We start from the raw sequence: 17,003 nt of genomic DNA, 5'->3' as shown, positions 1-17,003 counted from the left end.
AGGAATATATAGGAGTTTGGCATATAATCATCTTGAGACCACACTTATTTATCTCGCGGCCGCATCTCAAATAATGTAGACCAAAGACAATTTTTACAAATATAAAGCATGATTTCTAACCCTTCCTTGTTTTTCATTTTATTTCCTCATCGCTACAATGTATTGTTTCCAGATTGCAATTATAACTGAAACATGATTTGATCGATTTGTTATCCAAATAAGAAAAAAAAACCCGCCAAAAAGGAGCCTCGTCAGTCATAACTTTAACCGAACCGAGATTAAAGTTTTATAAAGAGCTTTACAAATAGGATTAAATATAATATTAAAATCATATTGAAAACAAGAGTGTAAAAGGTTATCACCACAGTGACGTTATAATGTAAAAATGGCGTCATCAAGATTGCCTTATTGCCTTATTCTGATAAATTGATGTTTTGTAGCAAAATAGGTGTGTTTTCTGGTGGTTTTTCGACTGAGAAACATCGAGCGCAGGCATGCTGAAGTACAAGTATATAGTATAAAGTGTGTAATTATCTGGAGAAATCATACATTAGCAGACTTGCGCTCTATATTTCCGAACGCAAAAAAATGAAGAAAAAACGAAAATATTTTTATTTGTTTGCAAATTTGCGTGAAATAGGTCATGAAGGTGACGTCATAGATAAACAGCGAATGAGCAATAATGACTAAAATCAAGATTAATGTGAGATGTATCCTCTGTACAATGATTTATGAAGATTTGATTTTTAACGATACTATTTAAAAATTGATTAAAATTGGTGGCATATATTTGACCATACCAAATATATTCTTTATTATTTGAACTATACTGCCCTCGTAATCAATGAAATTTAAGGGAATTGCCGTTTTTTTAATTGTAATGATTTGTTTCTTGTTGATTTAATTAAAAATGAATGATGGGGGGGGGGGGCTTGAGGAATAGTATGGTGATGAATTTGTCTAAATTCAGTTTTCAGGGCATTTGTATTTTTTGTTTCTGATTTTCTTAACGTTTATTTATTGTAATTTTAAAAATCCCGGTCACGTTTCAAGTAATAATGATTTGACAATTTTAAAAAATATGCATTCCATAAACTATAGTTTATGTTTGATTTAATCAAATTTTAACAATGATATTTTTCTAAAAAAAAATACAGATATTGACGACTGCCTTCCCGATCATTGTCAAAACAACGGAACATGTATAGACCTGGTTAATGACTACCAATGTGATTGTATGGTGGGATTCAATGGGACAAATTGTGAAAACAGTAAGCACTATGAATTTATACATTTATGGTTTGAAAAATGTACAAGACTCATATATTGCTTTTGTCTTTAATATGTCTCTTTATTATTGCGCCTGAATGGTAAGATACCTTGTTCTTTCTCAATTTTTAGATATTAATGACTGTATACCAGAGCCTTGTCAGAATAACGGAACTTGTATAGATCTGATCAACGATTATCAGTGTAATTGTACACAAGGGTTTAATGGAACAAACTGTGAAAATAGTAAGTTGAGATAAATTAGACATTAAGTTTATGGAATAATGGGTAGAAATGAGATAATCTATATAGAAGAAATTACCAAACACAAGAAATTGTGTAATTCGATTTTTATTGATTGGCGTTTTGGTCGTGGCAATAAAAGCAGCATAGGTCGCTAAGCAGGGAATACCCAACAACAAAGAAGCAAGAACAATTAACATGAGCAGCACAAATATTTTTGGCTATTTCGGGTTGACCGCAAACAGCTATAGTTGGAACATTTGAATGTTTATAATATAAGTTCAATATCAGCAGTTGAATGTTTATAGTTTAAATGCAATATGGTAGCAGCAGCAGCAACAAGCACTAAAAGAGCAGCAGCATAAATCAGTAGCATTTGATTGTTTTAATATATATTTGTTAATTATTTCCACAAACTTGTCACATAAGTTGAACGGGAATATTGAACGCCTCATTGACAAAAAGGCTAACATATACCTTACTGGACAATGAAAACTGGAAGATTTTTTAATGCAAATAACTACACTTCTGCCATATTGATCGTTTTTTTATTGTCTGATGGTTAAAAACATGTTGGACCTATCTAGGGAAAAATTGATGTCCGATATATTGATGATAGTGGCTGGACTATTGCCTTTGGAAATTGCTAATTCCTCAACTCTTAAAAAACCAAAAAATGCTAACATATATGCAGCTTGTAAAAGATGAGACTCGTGCTAGTTAGTACAAACTGAAGGTAGCACTTGAACAATTTTGCACAGAATAGAATGGGTAATTGAGAGTCTTGTGTCCTTCTTCACTAATAATCTTTTCATTCCCTCTAACATCTTAACAACCAGAAAATTTCTTGTAACATCATCTAGGTCCCTAGACTTGCATTCGAAACCAATTGCTGACACATATAACCTAGCTGTAGCTGAAGAAAACTCTTTAAGAGATAAATATGCAATAAACTGTACAATGTGTTCTAGTAATGCTGGCCATACATTTTGTAACTTGTGCTCCAATCTAAACTTTTGAAATGCTGTTAAACATGTATCATAAGCAAGTTTTGTGTTCTTTGACAATGAAGCCTGAAGTAACTTATCTACTTGAAACTGTAAATCATCTGCAGAAAATCTTGTGGAATTGGCTCTGTCTGCTCCTTTGCCAACTATCTGAATTTTCCCCATTTCTTGCGTGAAATAGAATCGGCGAAACAATTATTGCCACTTTCTGTATGTTTAGCTTTGAAAATACAATTGTACTGCATAAGCATACACTAACTGCATTACCCTCTTAGACTTGGAAGTTTGTTAACTATGCTTACTAATGCAATATTGTCTATGAAAAACAAAACTTTTTTGCATTCTAAATCCTGACCCCATAACCTAATAGCTAAAACCAAGGGTACTAGTTCCAGGAATGTCATTTCCCTGCTTATGTCAGATGAATGCCATTTTGGTTGCCATTCAAAGAATGCCCATCTCCCTATGCACCACATCCAAGCTCTGCATTACCTGTACTATCTGTAAACAATTCTTAAACATCCCAGCTTATCTATTCTCTAGATAGAAAATATGAAATGCCATTAAATTTCTCCAAAAATATAGCCATATTATATATAATATATGACAATAACCTTATATGATGATGAGCCTCCGAAACCCCACTCATTGCTTCATAGAATCTGCGATTAAATGCCCTACTTGACCTGCTTGCTTTGCCGAAGAAATTGAACATTCCTACTAATGATTCCAATTCTTTTAATAAAACTGATTTCCTGGCCAAAAACTCCTGCACATACTGTTTCAAAATTTCTACTTTCGGTGTAGAGATTTTTATGTGCATATTGACTGTGTCAATTTCTAACCCTAATATGTAAGCACAGAAACAGGACCCATAGTTATATCCTCTGCTAACGAAATATTTAGCGCTGTACAAATATTATCAAATTCTGACATAAGTTTTTTTCAGTTTACAGTATCTTTCCTGCAAATATAGAGTCATCCAAACAGTGATCTAATGTTTCTAACCCCGAGCGTTATTGAGTAGGCCATTGCAAAAAATTTGCAAATGTCTTTCATATCTTACAGCTTATTGAACACCCCATTGGCAAACACTTGTCCACATAAAATAAGGAGTCAATTGAAAAACCTAACAATTCGAAGTCCTATGGATGAACAGGGATTAACCTAAATGCACTTTTCATATCTACCTTTCCCAGTAATGCCCTTTTTCTTAAGAAGATATCATTTCCACTACATTGTCGAATGAAGAATAATGCACAACACACTTCTGGGTCAATAGAATAATTAATACTCTCATATTTAGGATAGAAAAGGTGCATAATCATACGCCACCCCCATCAGCTTTAGGTACTACTCCTACAGGTGAAATATGGAAATTAGATGCTTTGGGGGGTTGCCCCTGGGGACCCGATGCTGTGGTGTTTGGGGACGAAAACGAATGGGGGCAAATGCTTGATGGTTAACTAACTTAAGAATTGACTGGTTGTTAAACCTAATGTTGCTGACCCGAGTCTGAGACTGAGGGTAGGATAGTACAAGAGGGCATTGGGATACTAGGTGGTTACCATGGCACCTGATGCATGAATGGTGATGAACACAAACTGAACGAATACAAGTTCCCTTGTAATTGTAATCAAAACATATGTTGTTAGACTGCTGGGAAACAGTGGAAGCAATTTGCGATGAGCTAGATGGAGACATATAGTTAAGCCAAAGTTCGCTGTCTACCTTTCCCCATGAAATTGAAGGATCCATGTTACTCTGTAGGCGGGATTTATTCATCGTAGCTTTAAAACCCAGACCACCTACTCTTACCGCCCCCAATCTAACATCATGCAAATATTTGAATAAACTTTGAACTAAATCAATGTGGGCTGATGAATAGATACTGCTATATATAAAGAACGCATCTGTCCACTATTCAATACTGTCAATTTTGACCGATGGTTTACTTGTTTCTTTTGTCATCAGTTCCCCCTTTTCTTTGATATAGATGAATTTTTCTGTAGACAATACATTTGTATTACTCACATGCGCGGATCCAGAAAATTTTTCCAGGGGGGGTCCGAAGGATAATTGTGTTTGCCAGGGGGGGTCCGAGGCCTATTTTCGCGATAATTTTACTATGTAAATTTAATAAATTTTCATTTTCCAGGGGGGGGGGGGGGTCGGGACCCCCCGACCCCCCCTCTAGATCCGCGCATGACTCAACAGCAAAGCAAGGTCTACATAAGCTGAACTAATAATTTTGGCCTTAATATTTTACATTAATTGCTATTTGGTACGTAGTGCTTGCCAACAATTAAGGCATTTTAGGCGTACCTTGCCATGTGCTTGGACTAGTTGTCGGATTTCAATCTTTGTGCTAGTCGCTGCCTGCTGGTGCTCCTCGACAACAGTCGGAGGCACTTGTGTGACCTGTATGGCACTGATGGTAGGCTGTTGTGAATCCAATGGACTCTCCGCTCTTCTCTTTCTCGTCCTTGAGTCAAGGCTTGACGGACATCCGCCGGCGCCGGAGCACGTGGCTCCTTTACCCTTGTTCGCTTGGGTTTTCCTCGTGGCATATCGAATGCATGGAAGCAATTAAAATAAAATGATTCATGTATTTTCTATTGCATGATTTAATTTAATTTCAAGAATTTAGCAAAAGGACGGTTTATTGAAAATAAATTGTCTGCAACTCAATTCATTAAAATCCAAAGCAAATTACCGCTAAAGATTAACATCAGAGCTTAAAATCGTTGTCAAAATACCTGATATGATTTATTATGACAATATAAAAACTTTAAGTTAAAAATATTGTAATATTTTGGAAAAATTGAACGAGCTAAACTTTTTGCTACCTTTCAGTTCTGGTTGATTTTGAATGGATTTGTATACCGAGCCCGATTAGATATCGAGCCCGAGCAAAAAGAACACAGCAATTTCCTCATAAGATAAAGGCATCTATATATCATGAATATAGATGCTATTGGTTTTTTTTTCGAATCTTTTCTGTTAACCGGGAGTGTTCCAATTTGTTAGTGGATTAACAAACTCTACAAATGAGGTCGTTTATAAAATGAATTCTTGAAATTCATTTTTAAACCATATAGTGCTTGCTTGATTGGAAAATTTGCTTTTTTCATAAACTTAGTACAGTGGGTTTAACAATTATTTGGTTTCTTATCTATACTACTACATTAAAATAATAGACTCGAAATTTTGGGCTTTAATACCGAGAAATCGGAAGAGTACTGTCTTTTGTTTTCAATATTTTAAACATCATTGGTACTTAAATATTACCAATTTGCTTTTACTTTTTCTCAATCAAGCTTCGCTAATTAATTATCAACGAAAATTCCTTTTAAAAATCCGGAAATCATCTGGATTTTTTGGATTTTACAAACTTGCGCAGGCGCTATTAGTTTATGTTTCCACTATATCACATTTGCATGGATAAACTCAGAAACGATGAAACAAATACGTGTAAATTTCCATCATTGGAAATTTGCAATATATTCAAAGAAAATACAGGAGGTAACTCTAACTCAGTGCATTTAATATGAGAGTTCCGAATGTCAAGATGGTGTGTAAATTTAAAGCGAGTAAAACCGGTGGTGAAAAAAAGTTAAATTCTTCAATAATAGAATTAGTTTTTTAGATGAAAGGTATTTACAGCCTCAAAATGGTTTGTTATGAATAATTTGACTTTTTTTTCAATGAAGCTTCATTAATTTTCTCCATAATCGTTTCGGAGCGATTCTCATGGCAATATTTGCTACAATGCGGGTAAATAAAAGGCATTTTAACTGCGGCGAAGGCCTGTCCCAAGACACAGATTATTTTAACTAAGCAGAGTGTAATGAAATTAATAGCTTATTATTGTAAGCTGAAATCTTGGTTACGTAAATGTCATCAATACGGTTTGTCGATATATCTATTTTGTAAATGTCCGATATCATAAGCAATGTCAACCCATGGACGCACGGGTCAAAGTCTAGTATAGTTTATATGACAGTATAGAATATGCGCATGTGCATTTATATAACAACTCAATTTTATTTGATGCTGCCAAAGTAATATAGCAGCCATTAATTTTTTTTAAAGTTTATTTTTTCTCAAACCTTGTAAGGTGTTTAGTACACTGGAATTTTACCATTTTTTCGTTGGGATGTTAACGTTGTTACTCAAAACATTTCATTTGATGCTCTTTCAAGTTTTACAAAAGTATTTCACGTTACAGTGAAGGCTCTTATTTTTCTTTGTGGAATACTTTTAAAAACATTTTACTCGGATTGCTATTCATTCCGAGTTTAGAACCGTTCGTTATCTTATACATAAATTGATGATATAATTATACAGTTTGATTATATCTTTGTGAATATTTTCATGGAAAATTAGTATGAATAAACGTGCTATTCTATACAACCGTGAACTCGAACTACTTTTCATGCAATCTGCCCGTGGTAAATAGTCATCGAAACTATTCACCGGCGGCGTTTTAAAACTCGGAACACCTCTGGTGCAATCCGTGTCGTTACGTTAAATTGAAAGTTCGAAAACTTTATAATTTGTTTACCATCAGGAAAATCTGCACTGCCGATTAATTAAGTTTTCCTCAGTTTAATAAACTAACTATTTTCTGACTACTCGGACAAGAACGCGTTTATTGTCTCCCTCGACAACTATTTCTATTGTAATTGGTTCGCCTTGTGAAATAGTTGCTACCTCGGGGGACATTAAATTTGCTATCGTCCTCATTGCCAGTAAATCGGTATATGATATATACATTTTGAAATGACTCCCCGATGATTATATTTCTTTAAGTGGATGTTACATGTAATAGAAACTTGTTTATCTCAAATATGCGTATTTACAATGTGAGCCAATATTTTGTTCATGCTACAAATGTTTTTTTTTTTTTTGTCGTGTAATAGTTGCTACTTTATATTTGTTTCTTGTGAAAAAAAAATCAGAAAAAATGATTTTTACGGAGTAGCAGGGTAGTACAAAGCATTTAAGAATTTTTAACATTTATTGAATCAAACATGTATGTATTTATTTATATCAGAAAAAATGATTTTTACGGAGTAGCAGGGTAGTACAAAGCATTTAAGAATTTTTAACATTTATTGAATCAAACATGTATGTATTTATTTAAATATTTGTCACATTATACTTAATAATGATTTAACAATAAACATTGAGCATTATTTATTTCACAAACGTGAAGTGGCCATATTTTTTTTATTTAATCAGAATTTTAATAATTACATTTTTCTGAATATACAGATATCGATGACTGCCTACCCGATCCTTGTCAAAACAACGGAACTTGTACAGACCTGGTCAATGACTACCTATGTGATTGTATGGTGGGATTTAATGGAATAAGTTGTGAAAACAGTAAGCACTATAAATTCATGCAGTTCTGATTTCAGAAATTTGGAAGACTCATACATGTATATTGCTTTTGTCTTTAAATGTATCTTTATTGTCTTAAATAGCCAGATACCTTGTACTTTCTCTCAATTTTTAGATATCAATGACTGTGTACCAGAGCCTTGTCAGAACAATGGAACATGTATAGATCTGATCAATGATTATCAGTGTAATTGTACACAAGGGTTTAATGGAACAAACTGCGCAAATAGTACGTTGAGATAATTTAGACTTTAAGTTTATGGAATAATCGGTAGAAACGATATTTTTTTTTATTTTTTCGAATCTTTTCTATTAAAGAGGAGTGTATGCACATTCATTTGTTAGTGGAGATATCAAACTCTACAAATAAAGTCATTCGAAACAATAATTTCATAAAAAAAAATTTCAAACTACAATGCCTGATTAAAAATTTTGCTTTGAATATGTTATGAGTTCAGGTGGTTTAACAATTTTTAGTTGTGTTGTGTGGTTGGAAGTGCTGTTTTGATTTGGGAATTGTTTCTTTAAAAGAAGGAGAATGTCTAGCTTTTGATTAATTTAACATTTATATTCACTGAATTAGTACATGTATGTAGTTCTTAAAATTTTTGTCCAAATGGTAGCGAAGAGAGCCAATTAACTTGAAAATGAGTTTTCACTAGCGTAAGTAAAATTTATATATAAAAATATTATATATTTAATAATAATATTTTACTTAAAATACTTGAATTTACAGACATTGATGACTGCCTACCAGATCCCTGTGAAAACAACGGAACTTGTACAGACCTTGTCAATGACTACCACTGTGGTTGTGTGGAAGGATTCAACGGGACACACTGTGAAAACAGTAAAAACTATCATTCACTTCAAAGGGTATTTGTTTAGATATTGTTTGTCGATTGTAATACTTTAATGGTGAAGAGTATTGTATATTCGTCATTACAGATATCGATGAGTGTGAAGTTCAACCATGTCAGAACAATGGAAGCTGTGTAGATCTGATAAATGGATACCAATGTTACTGTACAGATGGATTTAATGGAGCGAATTGTGCAATTGGTAATTTTGAACGCCTTTATGATTACTTGATAATTTACAGGTAAGGTTGGGATTACTTTTTTTAAATCTCTGAATGAGGTTTCATGTACTTAAAGTTTAACATTAGATTATTTGAAAAGAATGATTTTATTGAAAAACAAAATAGATAAAACAATAAAAATGCAATTTGAACAATACAGATAATCGATATTGATAAACGATGTGGTTAATAGTTGAAATCTTGATGAAAAACCTACTTTTTCTTGCTTTTGATTTTAAATATAAATTTAAATAAAAATTTAACTACAAAAAACATAAATTTAGTCAGTCTGAAATATCCAACAAAATTTGACCATGCATTTTTTCTGGTGTGATGTAACATAGAAATACAAGACTTTTTATTATTTATTTTTATATGTTACGATGAAAAAAGGTTTGAACATATTCATTCCTACAGATATTGACGAGTGTGCATCTCAACCATGTCAGAACAATGGAACTTGTATAGATCTGATCAACGAATATAAATGTCGTTGTACAGACGGGTATAATGGAAAGAACTGTACTAATGATACATGTAAGTACTGATATCATACTATACTCAACATTTTCATATATTTCAAAATGGTGAAAATAGAAAATCATTATAAAGGCAACCTAGTATTAAAAATGACTAAGTTTTTTTTAATATGTTGTAATATCTGTGAAAAATAGACTGGCAGTATGGGAGAGAATTCCAGTAATTTCAATGTTTTCTAAAAATAAATATGTATAAAAAGTTATTTCAAAAATATACTTAATACCAATGATATGATTCTAATATGATGCCCTTTTTTATCATCTCATATCAGCGCAATTATATAAGAATCATATCATTTTGATATGAGAATGATATGTGGTGAAATCCCCTATATAGTATGGTGGAGTTTTATATTAAATTGAACTGGAAGAATATGGGCTAGAAAAGAGACACAATAATTTAGGCAGATATTAAACATTTTAAGAGAAATATTGTATTGGTCAACAGCTATACAGATCATAAATATATGCAAAATAAATGACAAAAGCATTCTTAATACGTATTCTAAATCTCGTATATTTGCCTAAATTGCACAATTATATTATATTTTGTGATGACAATGGTTGAATCAGATTAAATACAGGGAGTTTGGTGTAGTGCAACTTCAGGAGGAAATTTTCTTTTAAATGACAATAAATAGGACATTTCAATCTTAAATGATGATCGTCTTCTATATCTGAAGTACTTAAAGGTCTAAGCGTCTTTCAAATGGAATATTATCGTATCTACTAATTTCAACGGTAATACAATTATGATAATCTTAATTTACATATCAGTTTTTTGTAATACTTTTCTAATAGACAACTATTATTCTTCGGAAGATGGATTTTATTTTGGGAACAGCAGTTAACTAAAGAAAATGTTATTAAAAGAATTATTAGTGTTTATGAAGGGATAACTTTTCTTTTTAAACACTGAAGACTATTTTTATGACAACCAACTCTATAATGTCATTCGGATCACATCATAATAATAAGCTATTTGCTTTGTATTTTAGATGTACTACACATACTCAACTTTGAAAGCAGCAACTTAGTACTACATGAAGGAAAATCTACCTGGTTTAAATTACAATTGAAAAATAAAACAACGAACGAGGTCAAGTGGTTTCACAATGGATACGTTATTAACAATCCACCAAGAAGATACAAAATAACGTCACTTAGAGCAGAAAATGACACATCATTACATACTTTATATATCGAAAACGTTTTACAGCGAGATATGGGTAAAAAAGAAGGATACATTTAAATTTAGAATTATGTAATTCTTCAGCAAATGTATGAAACATTTATTCATTGTTTAAGTCTGCTTGCCTTACCAACCACCATCAATATCAAACATAACTCCTCTTTAGGGAAGTGAAATTGTCATTTATTGAAAGATGCTATGAATGACAATGAACAAAAGGCACAAGGCATAATATTAAACATGCACATGATATTGGTAAATAAAAAGAGTGCATCTACGATTTATTTGTAATTATTTAGCAAATTTATGTATATAACATTAATTCATTTTTTATCGAATAATTGTAGGAGCATGGAAAATTACAGTATCTAATCAAGTGACCTATGTATCAAGGGAAATGACACTTAAAGGTTTGAATTGTTAAAAAAAACAAGCACTTGCATTCAAAAAAAAGTATCATATTTATACAATAAGAGAATGTTTTGCAACTATTGTGTCAGACTTTTGCTTTAGAAAAGTAGTTACGGTACACTGATCTTTGTGATGAAAATTACTTTACTATGTTTTGTAAGATAATTTATAACAAGTGTATATCCTGTGAATTCAAAGCTTGAAGCAACATACTTGAACATGTACATGTAATATCACAGGGATCACGTTTGATATTATAAAAAAAAGTTTATTTTATTGTGTTGTGTACAGTTATTCCTAGATTGGTGCTTCATATGAACCCAACATACGACTTTTCAATACTAAGGGGTGACAAAATAAATCTTCAATGTACAGTCACAAATCCAGAGTCTTTGTTTGATGTCAACAATGGAAGTCTCGTTATCACTAAGGATGGGTCTGTGTTACAAGGTGAAAAAATTATAACATGTTTTAATGAAACAATAAATCAACAACCCCGCTACCTAAAGCGAAATCATTAGTAATCCATTTTTATCCATTTGCTATCTGTATTTGTTCGTCTCTGTGTGTTATCTTAATAATTCATTTCTCAAACGTCAGCTACGTACACTTCCCAGTTTTCCGCAAACACATTAAAAAAAAATACTTAAAGTTATGAGTAAAAAAAACGTGCTTGAATTATAAGACAACTTTTAACCATATTTTTAATCGCGAAAGTTGCGCATTTATTTGCGAAAGTTATGCGTTTATTCGCGAAAATAACGCGTTTTATTGCGAAAGTTTTGCGTTTATATGCAAAAGTTTCGCGTTTAATCTATGTGGATGGTTATAAATAACGAGATGACATACAACACCGTGGCATCCTCGTAAGAAATGTGTGCATATTAAATAATTTTGATGTTGAAAATCGTATTTTAGCTTAATAGTAGCAAGGGCCTTTAGTACATGTACTATAGAAAGTGCAAATGGGTGACGTAGAACAAATTGCGTCATAGCGGTTATTCATTTTGTTTCAGCAAATTAGGCTGGTCGTCTTAAACTTACGTACTTACATGTATCTGTATGTTTACATATCCAATTTGCGAATTTGTAGTTTTCACTTAATGCTCTACATCATTTTGTAGATGTTAGTAGTTCAACTTTTTCAACAACATGGAACAAGTATTCAGCAGTGGAAGCTGATTCTGGTAGATATACATGCACACACCGTGGTTATCATGTACCTGTAACTGCCTCTGTGTATGTCACTGTCATTCAACCAGGTAAGTAGAGTTTTAAAAAACCGCGTAAAACTACTTCATTAAAACCTCACGTCTATACTCAAAGATAATATGGTTGCATTCAGATTTCCTGTTAAGTAAACTATGGAAAATTAAATAGCTTGAATATGCAAATTGTATATTCTATCTCATATGTTCAAGGAAATTTCATGTAACATTGAATACCGAATTTTGTAGAACAAAAGAGGTGTGAAAGTGAATGGTCAGAAGGTATACTATGGAATGCTACACTTGCAGGAACTACTAAACAGGAATCTTGTCCAGCAAATCAGAAAGGTGGCAGTGTTGTTATATGTTTACATTATTTACACTTCACTAGTTAAACACAAATCCAAGTCATTAATAAGAATGCGAGGAGATAATATATAGTAATAATTTGATCAAGTCAATAGGAAGCATTCTTTCTTTGCTAAATGTCAGCATATTAAATTTATTAATTCCAAATTTAGGATTCGCAACAAGATATTGTGATCAACATGGAATGTGGGCATCTCCTAGCCTTATCAACTGCACAACTGAAGCTTTCACAGATGCATCATCTCAAGTAAGTTATCACATACTGAATGGATAAAAACTACATTAACATTTATATAAAAAATATATTGTGATTTTAAAACAATAAATTGATTGGTTAAGTCATTTTTTAAAGCGGATTTCAACAGTAAGTTATAAACTGTGTATATACTATACAGTTATATATACTAATTTTTAAGCATTTATTGTTGATTGAGCCATCAGTTTGAAGCGCATTTTAAATTCACAGTTGGATGGTATAATAGAAGATGGAATACAAAATACCAAGAAAGTTCAAGAGACAGTCAACAACACATTACAAATGATGAAGAACCTTACATCGTCAACCAATGAACTCAGTGCTGGGGATCTGAGCTCCTCTCTGGACATCTTGGAGAAAATTGTCGACGTCACTAACTCCACAGGGTCGGCTATTGAGAAGGAGGTCATTAATATACTTTTATGTCTATAAGATATTTTTGATATATAATAAATAATTTTTAAGTGTTAATGTAAAAACAGTTTAACATAAAATATACTTATGGCAATTAGTTTATATTCGTCATTGCTTTTATTTACGTTTTTTATTTACCTCAGAGACATATTTTCTCAACCAAGATCAGTTTGTTTCTTAATTCATGTTGTGTTGTTAATGTCCTGTACAAAGATCCAAAAGTAAACAACATATAGTTTTTGTTCGACTTCTTTACTTTTATTTCATTGTATGAAATGTATTTGATAAATGTCATATTTTGGTGCGTTAAAGTCTGCAATGAAATTGTTTACAGATAACCTTTAAACATCCTTTCTGTGTAATATAGTTTTGAATCTCATAACTGTTTATACAATTAACAAAGAAAATACATATGGACTGTGAATAATAATTTAATTAAAAAACGTGTGTTAACAAAGCCCCGTTATGTTTTGTTATTGTATTTTGTTGTGATGGCTTTATTATTATCATTTTGTAAAATTATTTTATTTTATATCAAAGGTGTTTTATTCTGTTATTGACAACGTGTTATCGGCTAATAACTCCAAGTCATGGACAACGGTCAGTGATAAGGTAATTGTATATGCAAATATGATAAAACTTATTAAACATATTTAAGAAGTCTATTAAGACAATTTTTAGCTTGAAGAATGAGCAATTTGAATAGTAACACATCCCACTCAACATTAAAATTCAAAAAATGCAGAAAAAAGTAGGATTTCTAGTTAGAAGTAAAAAAAAAATCTTAGCTTTTTTGGCAAGGGTCTTAAAGAGAGTGTGATCAATGTTTCTTAACAATACTTTGTTATTCTTTCTCTTGTAACAATCCTTTTGAAAGGATGAAAGTATTAAAACCAGTGATATTAGCACCCAGATTTTGTTTATTGTATTTTATGTGTTAATTAACGTTCTTTACAGTTATCCATAAACGGCTATATTTGTAGGTTTTTGTATACGTGTATTTTCTTACTATTGTGACAATAAAATTCCAAAGACTTTCATAGTTATTTAAAATCTAAATATTTATAAAACATCTACATACACTGTCTTTATTTATAAACAAAAAAGCATCTGAAGTCTTCAAATATAATATTATTTTGTTTTTCTTTTTTTTCTTTTAGACCGGAAAAGACGCAAGCTCCATCCTAAAGAATATGGAACGGCTAAGCGAGGTTGTAATGCAAAGCGACAATGTATCAACAACACAATTTAGTGGTTCAAACTTCGGTAATCTTGCACGTATTGATTTGTTTTAAATGTAATAAATACTTTTTGTAGGGAACTTTTTATACTTAAATATTCATTGTTTTCCCTCTAGAACTGACAATAAACCAAACCAAAATAGATGAAACTGGAATACGTTTCCCAGAAATATCCACCAACAACGTGTCTGGAAATTCCGAACAAATTCCAACATTTCTTGAATTACCAAAACAAGACACGAAATCGGAAAAGGGTATGGATTAAAATTATAACCTAATTACAATTACGCTGGGTGATTTACAGTCTGATATAAATCAGATCCTGGATCTGCTCATTTATTAATTGTTGCTACACTAGGATCTAAAGAAACCCCACTTGAGGTCACCTTTTGGTAAAATTTGTTTTGACCAATCGAATCATCGGTTCCATTCTATAGTTATGTTATGCAAATTTAATCTTTTGATTCCCATAGGGCGTCTATTTTCAGCTAATGCACCGTCTCTAGATCGCTGACATTATATTGTTAAACAAATCTCATCAGGAAGTGATATCAAGCGGGATTTCTTCAGATCCTCAGACCCTCGTGTAGTGAAAAAAGTGGTTTCAATCACATTGCGGTGATTCAATTCTGCTTGATACAAGGAAAATATGATTGACTATTATAAAAAATGTAAAATGCCAATCACATGCAGTTTATTCAAAAGTATTGTATAATAACAATTTATCTTAAAGTTATTTCTTATCTATGAAATTCGGGAATTCTGTACGCATCGTCACCTTAGTTATATGTATCGTTTTTGAAAATATGTTTTATTAAATCAACCTGTTTTTGTACAGCAATCAACTATGTAGCTGTAATATATAAAACGATGTCAGATATTCTCCCTTCTGAATCAGTTAGGTAAGTTCAGCTTTATTAATGATCAGTTGTCAAATGTTCTATGTCCTTCATTAAATTGCCCTTCTTTTTTTTCAATGTTAGTACATGTAATTATGTTTGAGTTGTTATACAAATGTCCTACATAGGAAACTGTGACATTAAATATGAATGTTTTGTGCATATAATAGGTTAAAAAACTATAAGTTATATCAATCTTACCAAAATATAACAGGGATCCAATGGAAGGTCAATCAGAACGGACATCTAAGAAAAAGGAATTTGTAAATTCTCCAATACTGTCCCTCACAACACAAAATGATTTGGGTGTATTGATGCCGCCTCTAAATCTAACGTTTGGACACATAAAAAACGTAAGATATCAAAAATAGTTCAAATATTGCACTTAATATAAGTATTTCATTTTAATACAATTTCTAACTTGTTTGCATTCTTAATATATCACAAACGTATAACTGGTTATCTGTTATATATGAACAGAATAAATCTACGGAAATGCATGGAGTTTGTGTTTCTTGGGATTTTTCTCTAAGGTAGAGTTTTTTAACTTCTTTAATAACACGTTCATCCTTATCATTATCCAGATGCTTTTATGATTTTTTTTTTCAAAATATATTTTGATTCACCTAATTATTACTGAAATATGATGTTGTGCTGTTTTACATGAATCTAGCAAATGGACAGAAAGAGGATGTAAAGTGAGCCATAGTGATTTTAAAAGGACAGTTTGTCAGTGCAACCATCTAACTAACTTTGCCATTTTGATGAGACCATATTCTCCTGTAAGATAATGCTTTTTGAATATTTGCATTTTTTTAAAATAAAAAGTTTAAGAAGGCGTTTGTTTTAAAATTTTCAAATGAAAAAATATGTAAAAAAAATTGCAATGCAAGATTTCTTATGTTTAGGCGACAGAAGACAAGCAATCGTTAAAAACAATGTCCCTGGTTGGAGTGATTCTCTCCATATCATTTACAGCTCTTACTTGTGTTATCTACATCTTGACTTGGAGGTAATTATAAAATTATACTAGTAGTTTATAAGAATTGATTTGAATATACATACATAAATGGCATGACAAAGAAAAAGCCTAAGAACTATAAGAAACAGAAACTATTAGAAATTATAATTAGCCAATAACCTAATACTTACAGCCTCTATGTATATTTCAGATATATTAAAAGTGACCAGAACATTATCATGATGAATCTCTGTGGATCGTTGACTCTGTCCTACGTGATTTTTATTTCTGCTGTGGAACAGACAGGAAATGAGGTAAACATTAAAGCATCCACAGCCAGTTCAGTTATATGAAGGTTAGCTCGAGAAAACATTATACTACGACTTCATTTTTTTTAACGCATGATATTCAAAATTATGATAATACATAATATAAAACTCAAATGTCTTGTTTCATCTCAAGAAATGTATTCAGAAATGTACAAGCGTATAAATATTGAAA

At 31.7% G+C, this 17,003-nt stretch overlaps 1 protein-coding gene across 5 annotated transcripts in view; it reads left to right on the top strand.

Moving 5' to 3' along the window:
* Positions 1–17,003, top strand: part of LOC105336857 (uncharacterized) — a 54,437-nt gene that overhangs the window by 31,497 nt on the left and 5,937 nt on the right. For all 5 annotated transcript variants that reach the window (XM_066084847.1, XM_034458412.2, XM_066084850.1 and 2 more), the window contains 23 exons: positions 1,158–1,271; positions 1,402–1,515; positions 7,800–7,913; positions 8,047–8,160; positions 8,668–8,781; positions 8,880–8,993; positions 9,430–9,549; positions 10,550–10,780; positions 11,091–11,153; positions 11,446–11,604; positions 12,279–12,416; positions 12,612–12,710; positions 12,884–12,978; positions 13,198–13,392; positions 13,942–14,013; positions 14,562–14,667; positions 14,759–14,896; positions 15,481–15,544; positions 15,756–15,894; positions 16,022–16,074; positions 16,215–16,323; positions 16,450–16,553; positions 16,714–16,816. In XM_066084847.1, the coding sequence (XP_065940919.1) occupies positions 1,158–1,271; positions 1,402–1,515; positions 7,800–7,913; positions 8,047–8,160; positions 8,668–8,781; positions 8,880–8,993; positions 9,430–9,549; positions 10,550–10,780; positions 11,091–11,153; positions 11,446–11,604; positions 12,279–12,416; positions 12,612–12,710; positions 12,884–12,978; positions 13,198–13,392; positions 13,942–14,013; positions 14,562–14,667; positions 14,759–14,896; positions 15,481–15,544; positions 15,756–15,894; positions 16,022–16,074; positions 16,215–16,323; positions 16,450–16,553; positions 16,714–16,816 (2,672 nt within the window). The remainder of the gene's footprint in view (positions 1–1,157; positions 1,272–1,401; positions 1,516–7,799; positions 7,914–8,046; positions 8,161–8,667; positions 8,782–8,879; positions 8,994–9,429; positions 9,550–10,549; positions 10,781–11,090; positions 11,154–11,445; positions 11,605–12,278; positions 12,417–12,611; positions 12,711–12,883; positions 12,979–13,197; positions 13,393–13,941; positions 14,014–14,561; positions 14,668–14,758; positions 14,897–15,480; positions 15,545–15,755; positions 15,895–16,021; positions 16,075–16,214; positions 16,324–16,449; positions 16,554–16,713; positions 16,817–17,003) is intronic.

Source organism: Magallana gigas, chromosome 5 (assembly GCF_963853765.1).
Source record: "Magallana gigas chromosome 5, xbMagGiga1.1, whole genome shotgun sequence".
NCBI classification, from domain to species: domain Eukaryota; kingdom Metazoa; phylum Mollusca; class Bivalvia; order Ostreida; family Ostreidae; genus Magallana; species Magallana gigas.
This window is presented reverse-complemented; position numbering and strand designations above follow the sequence as displayed.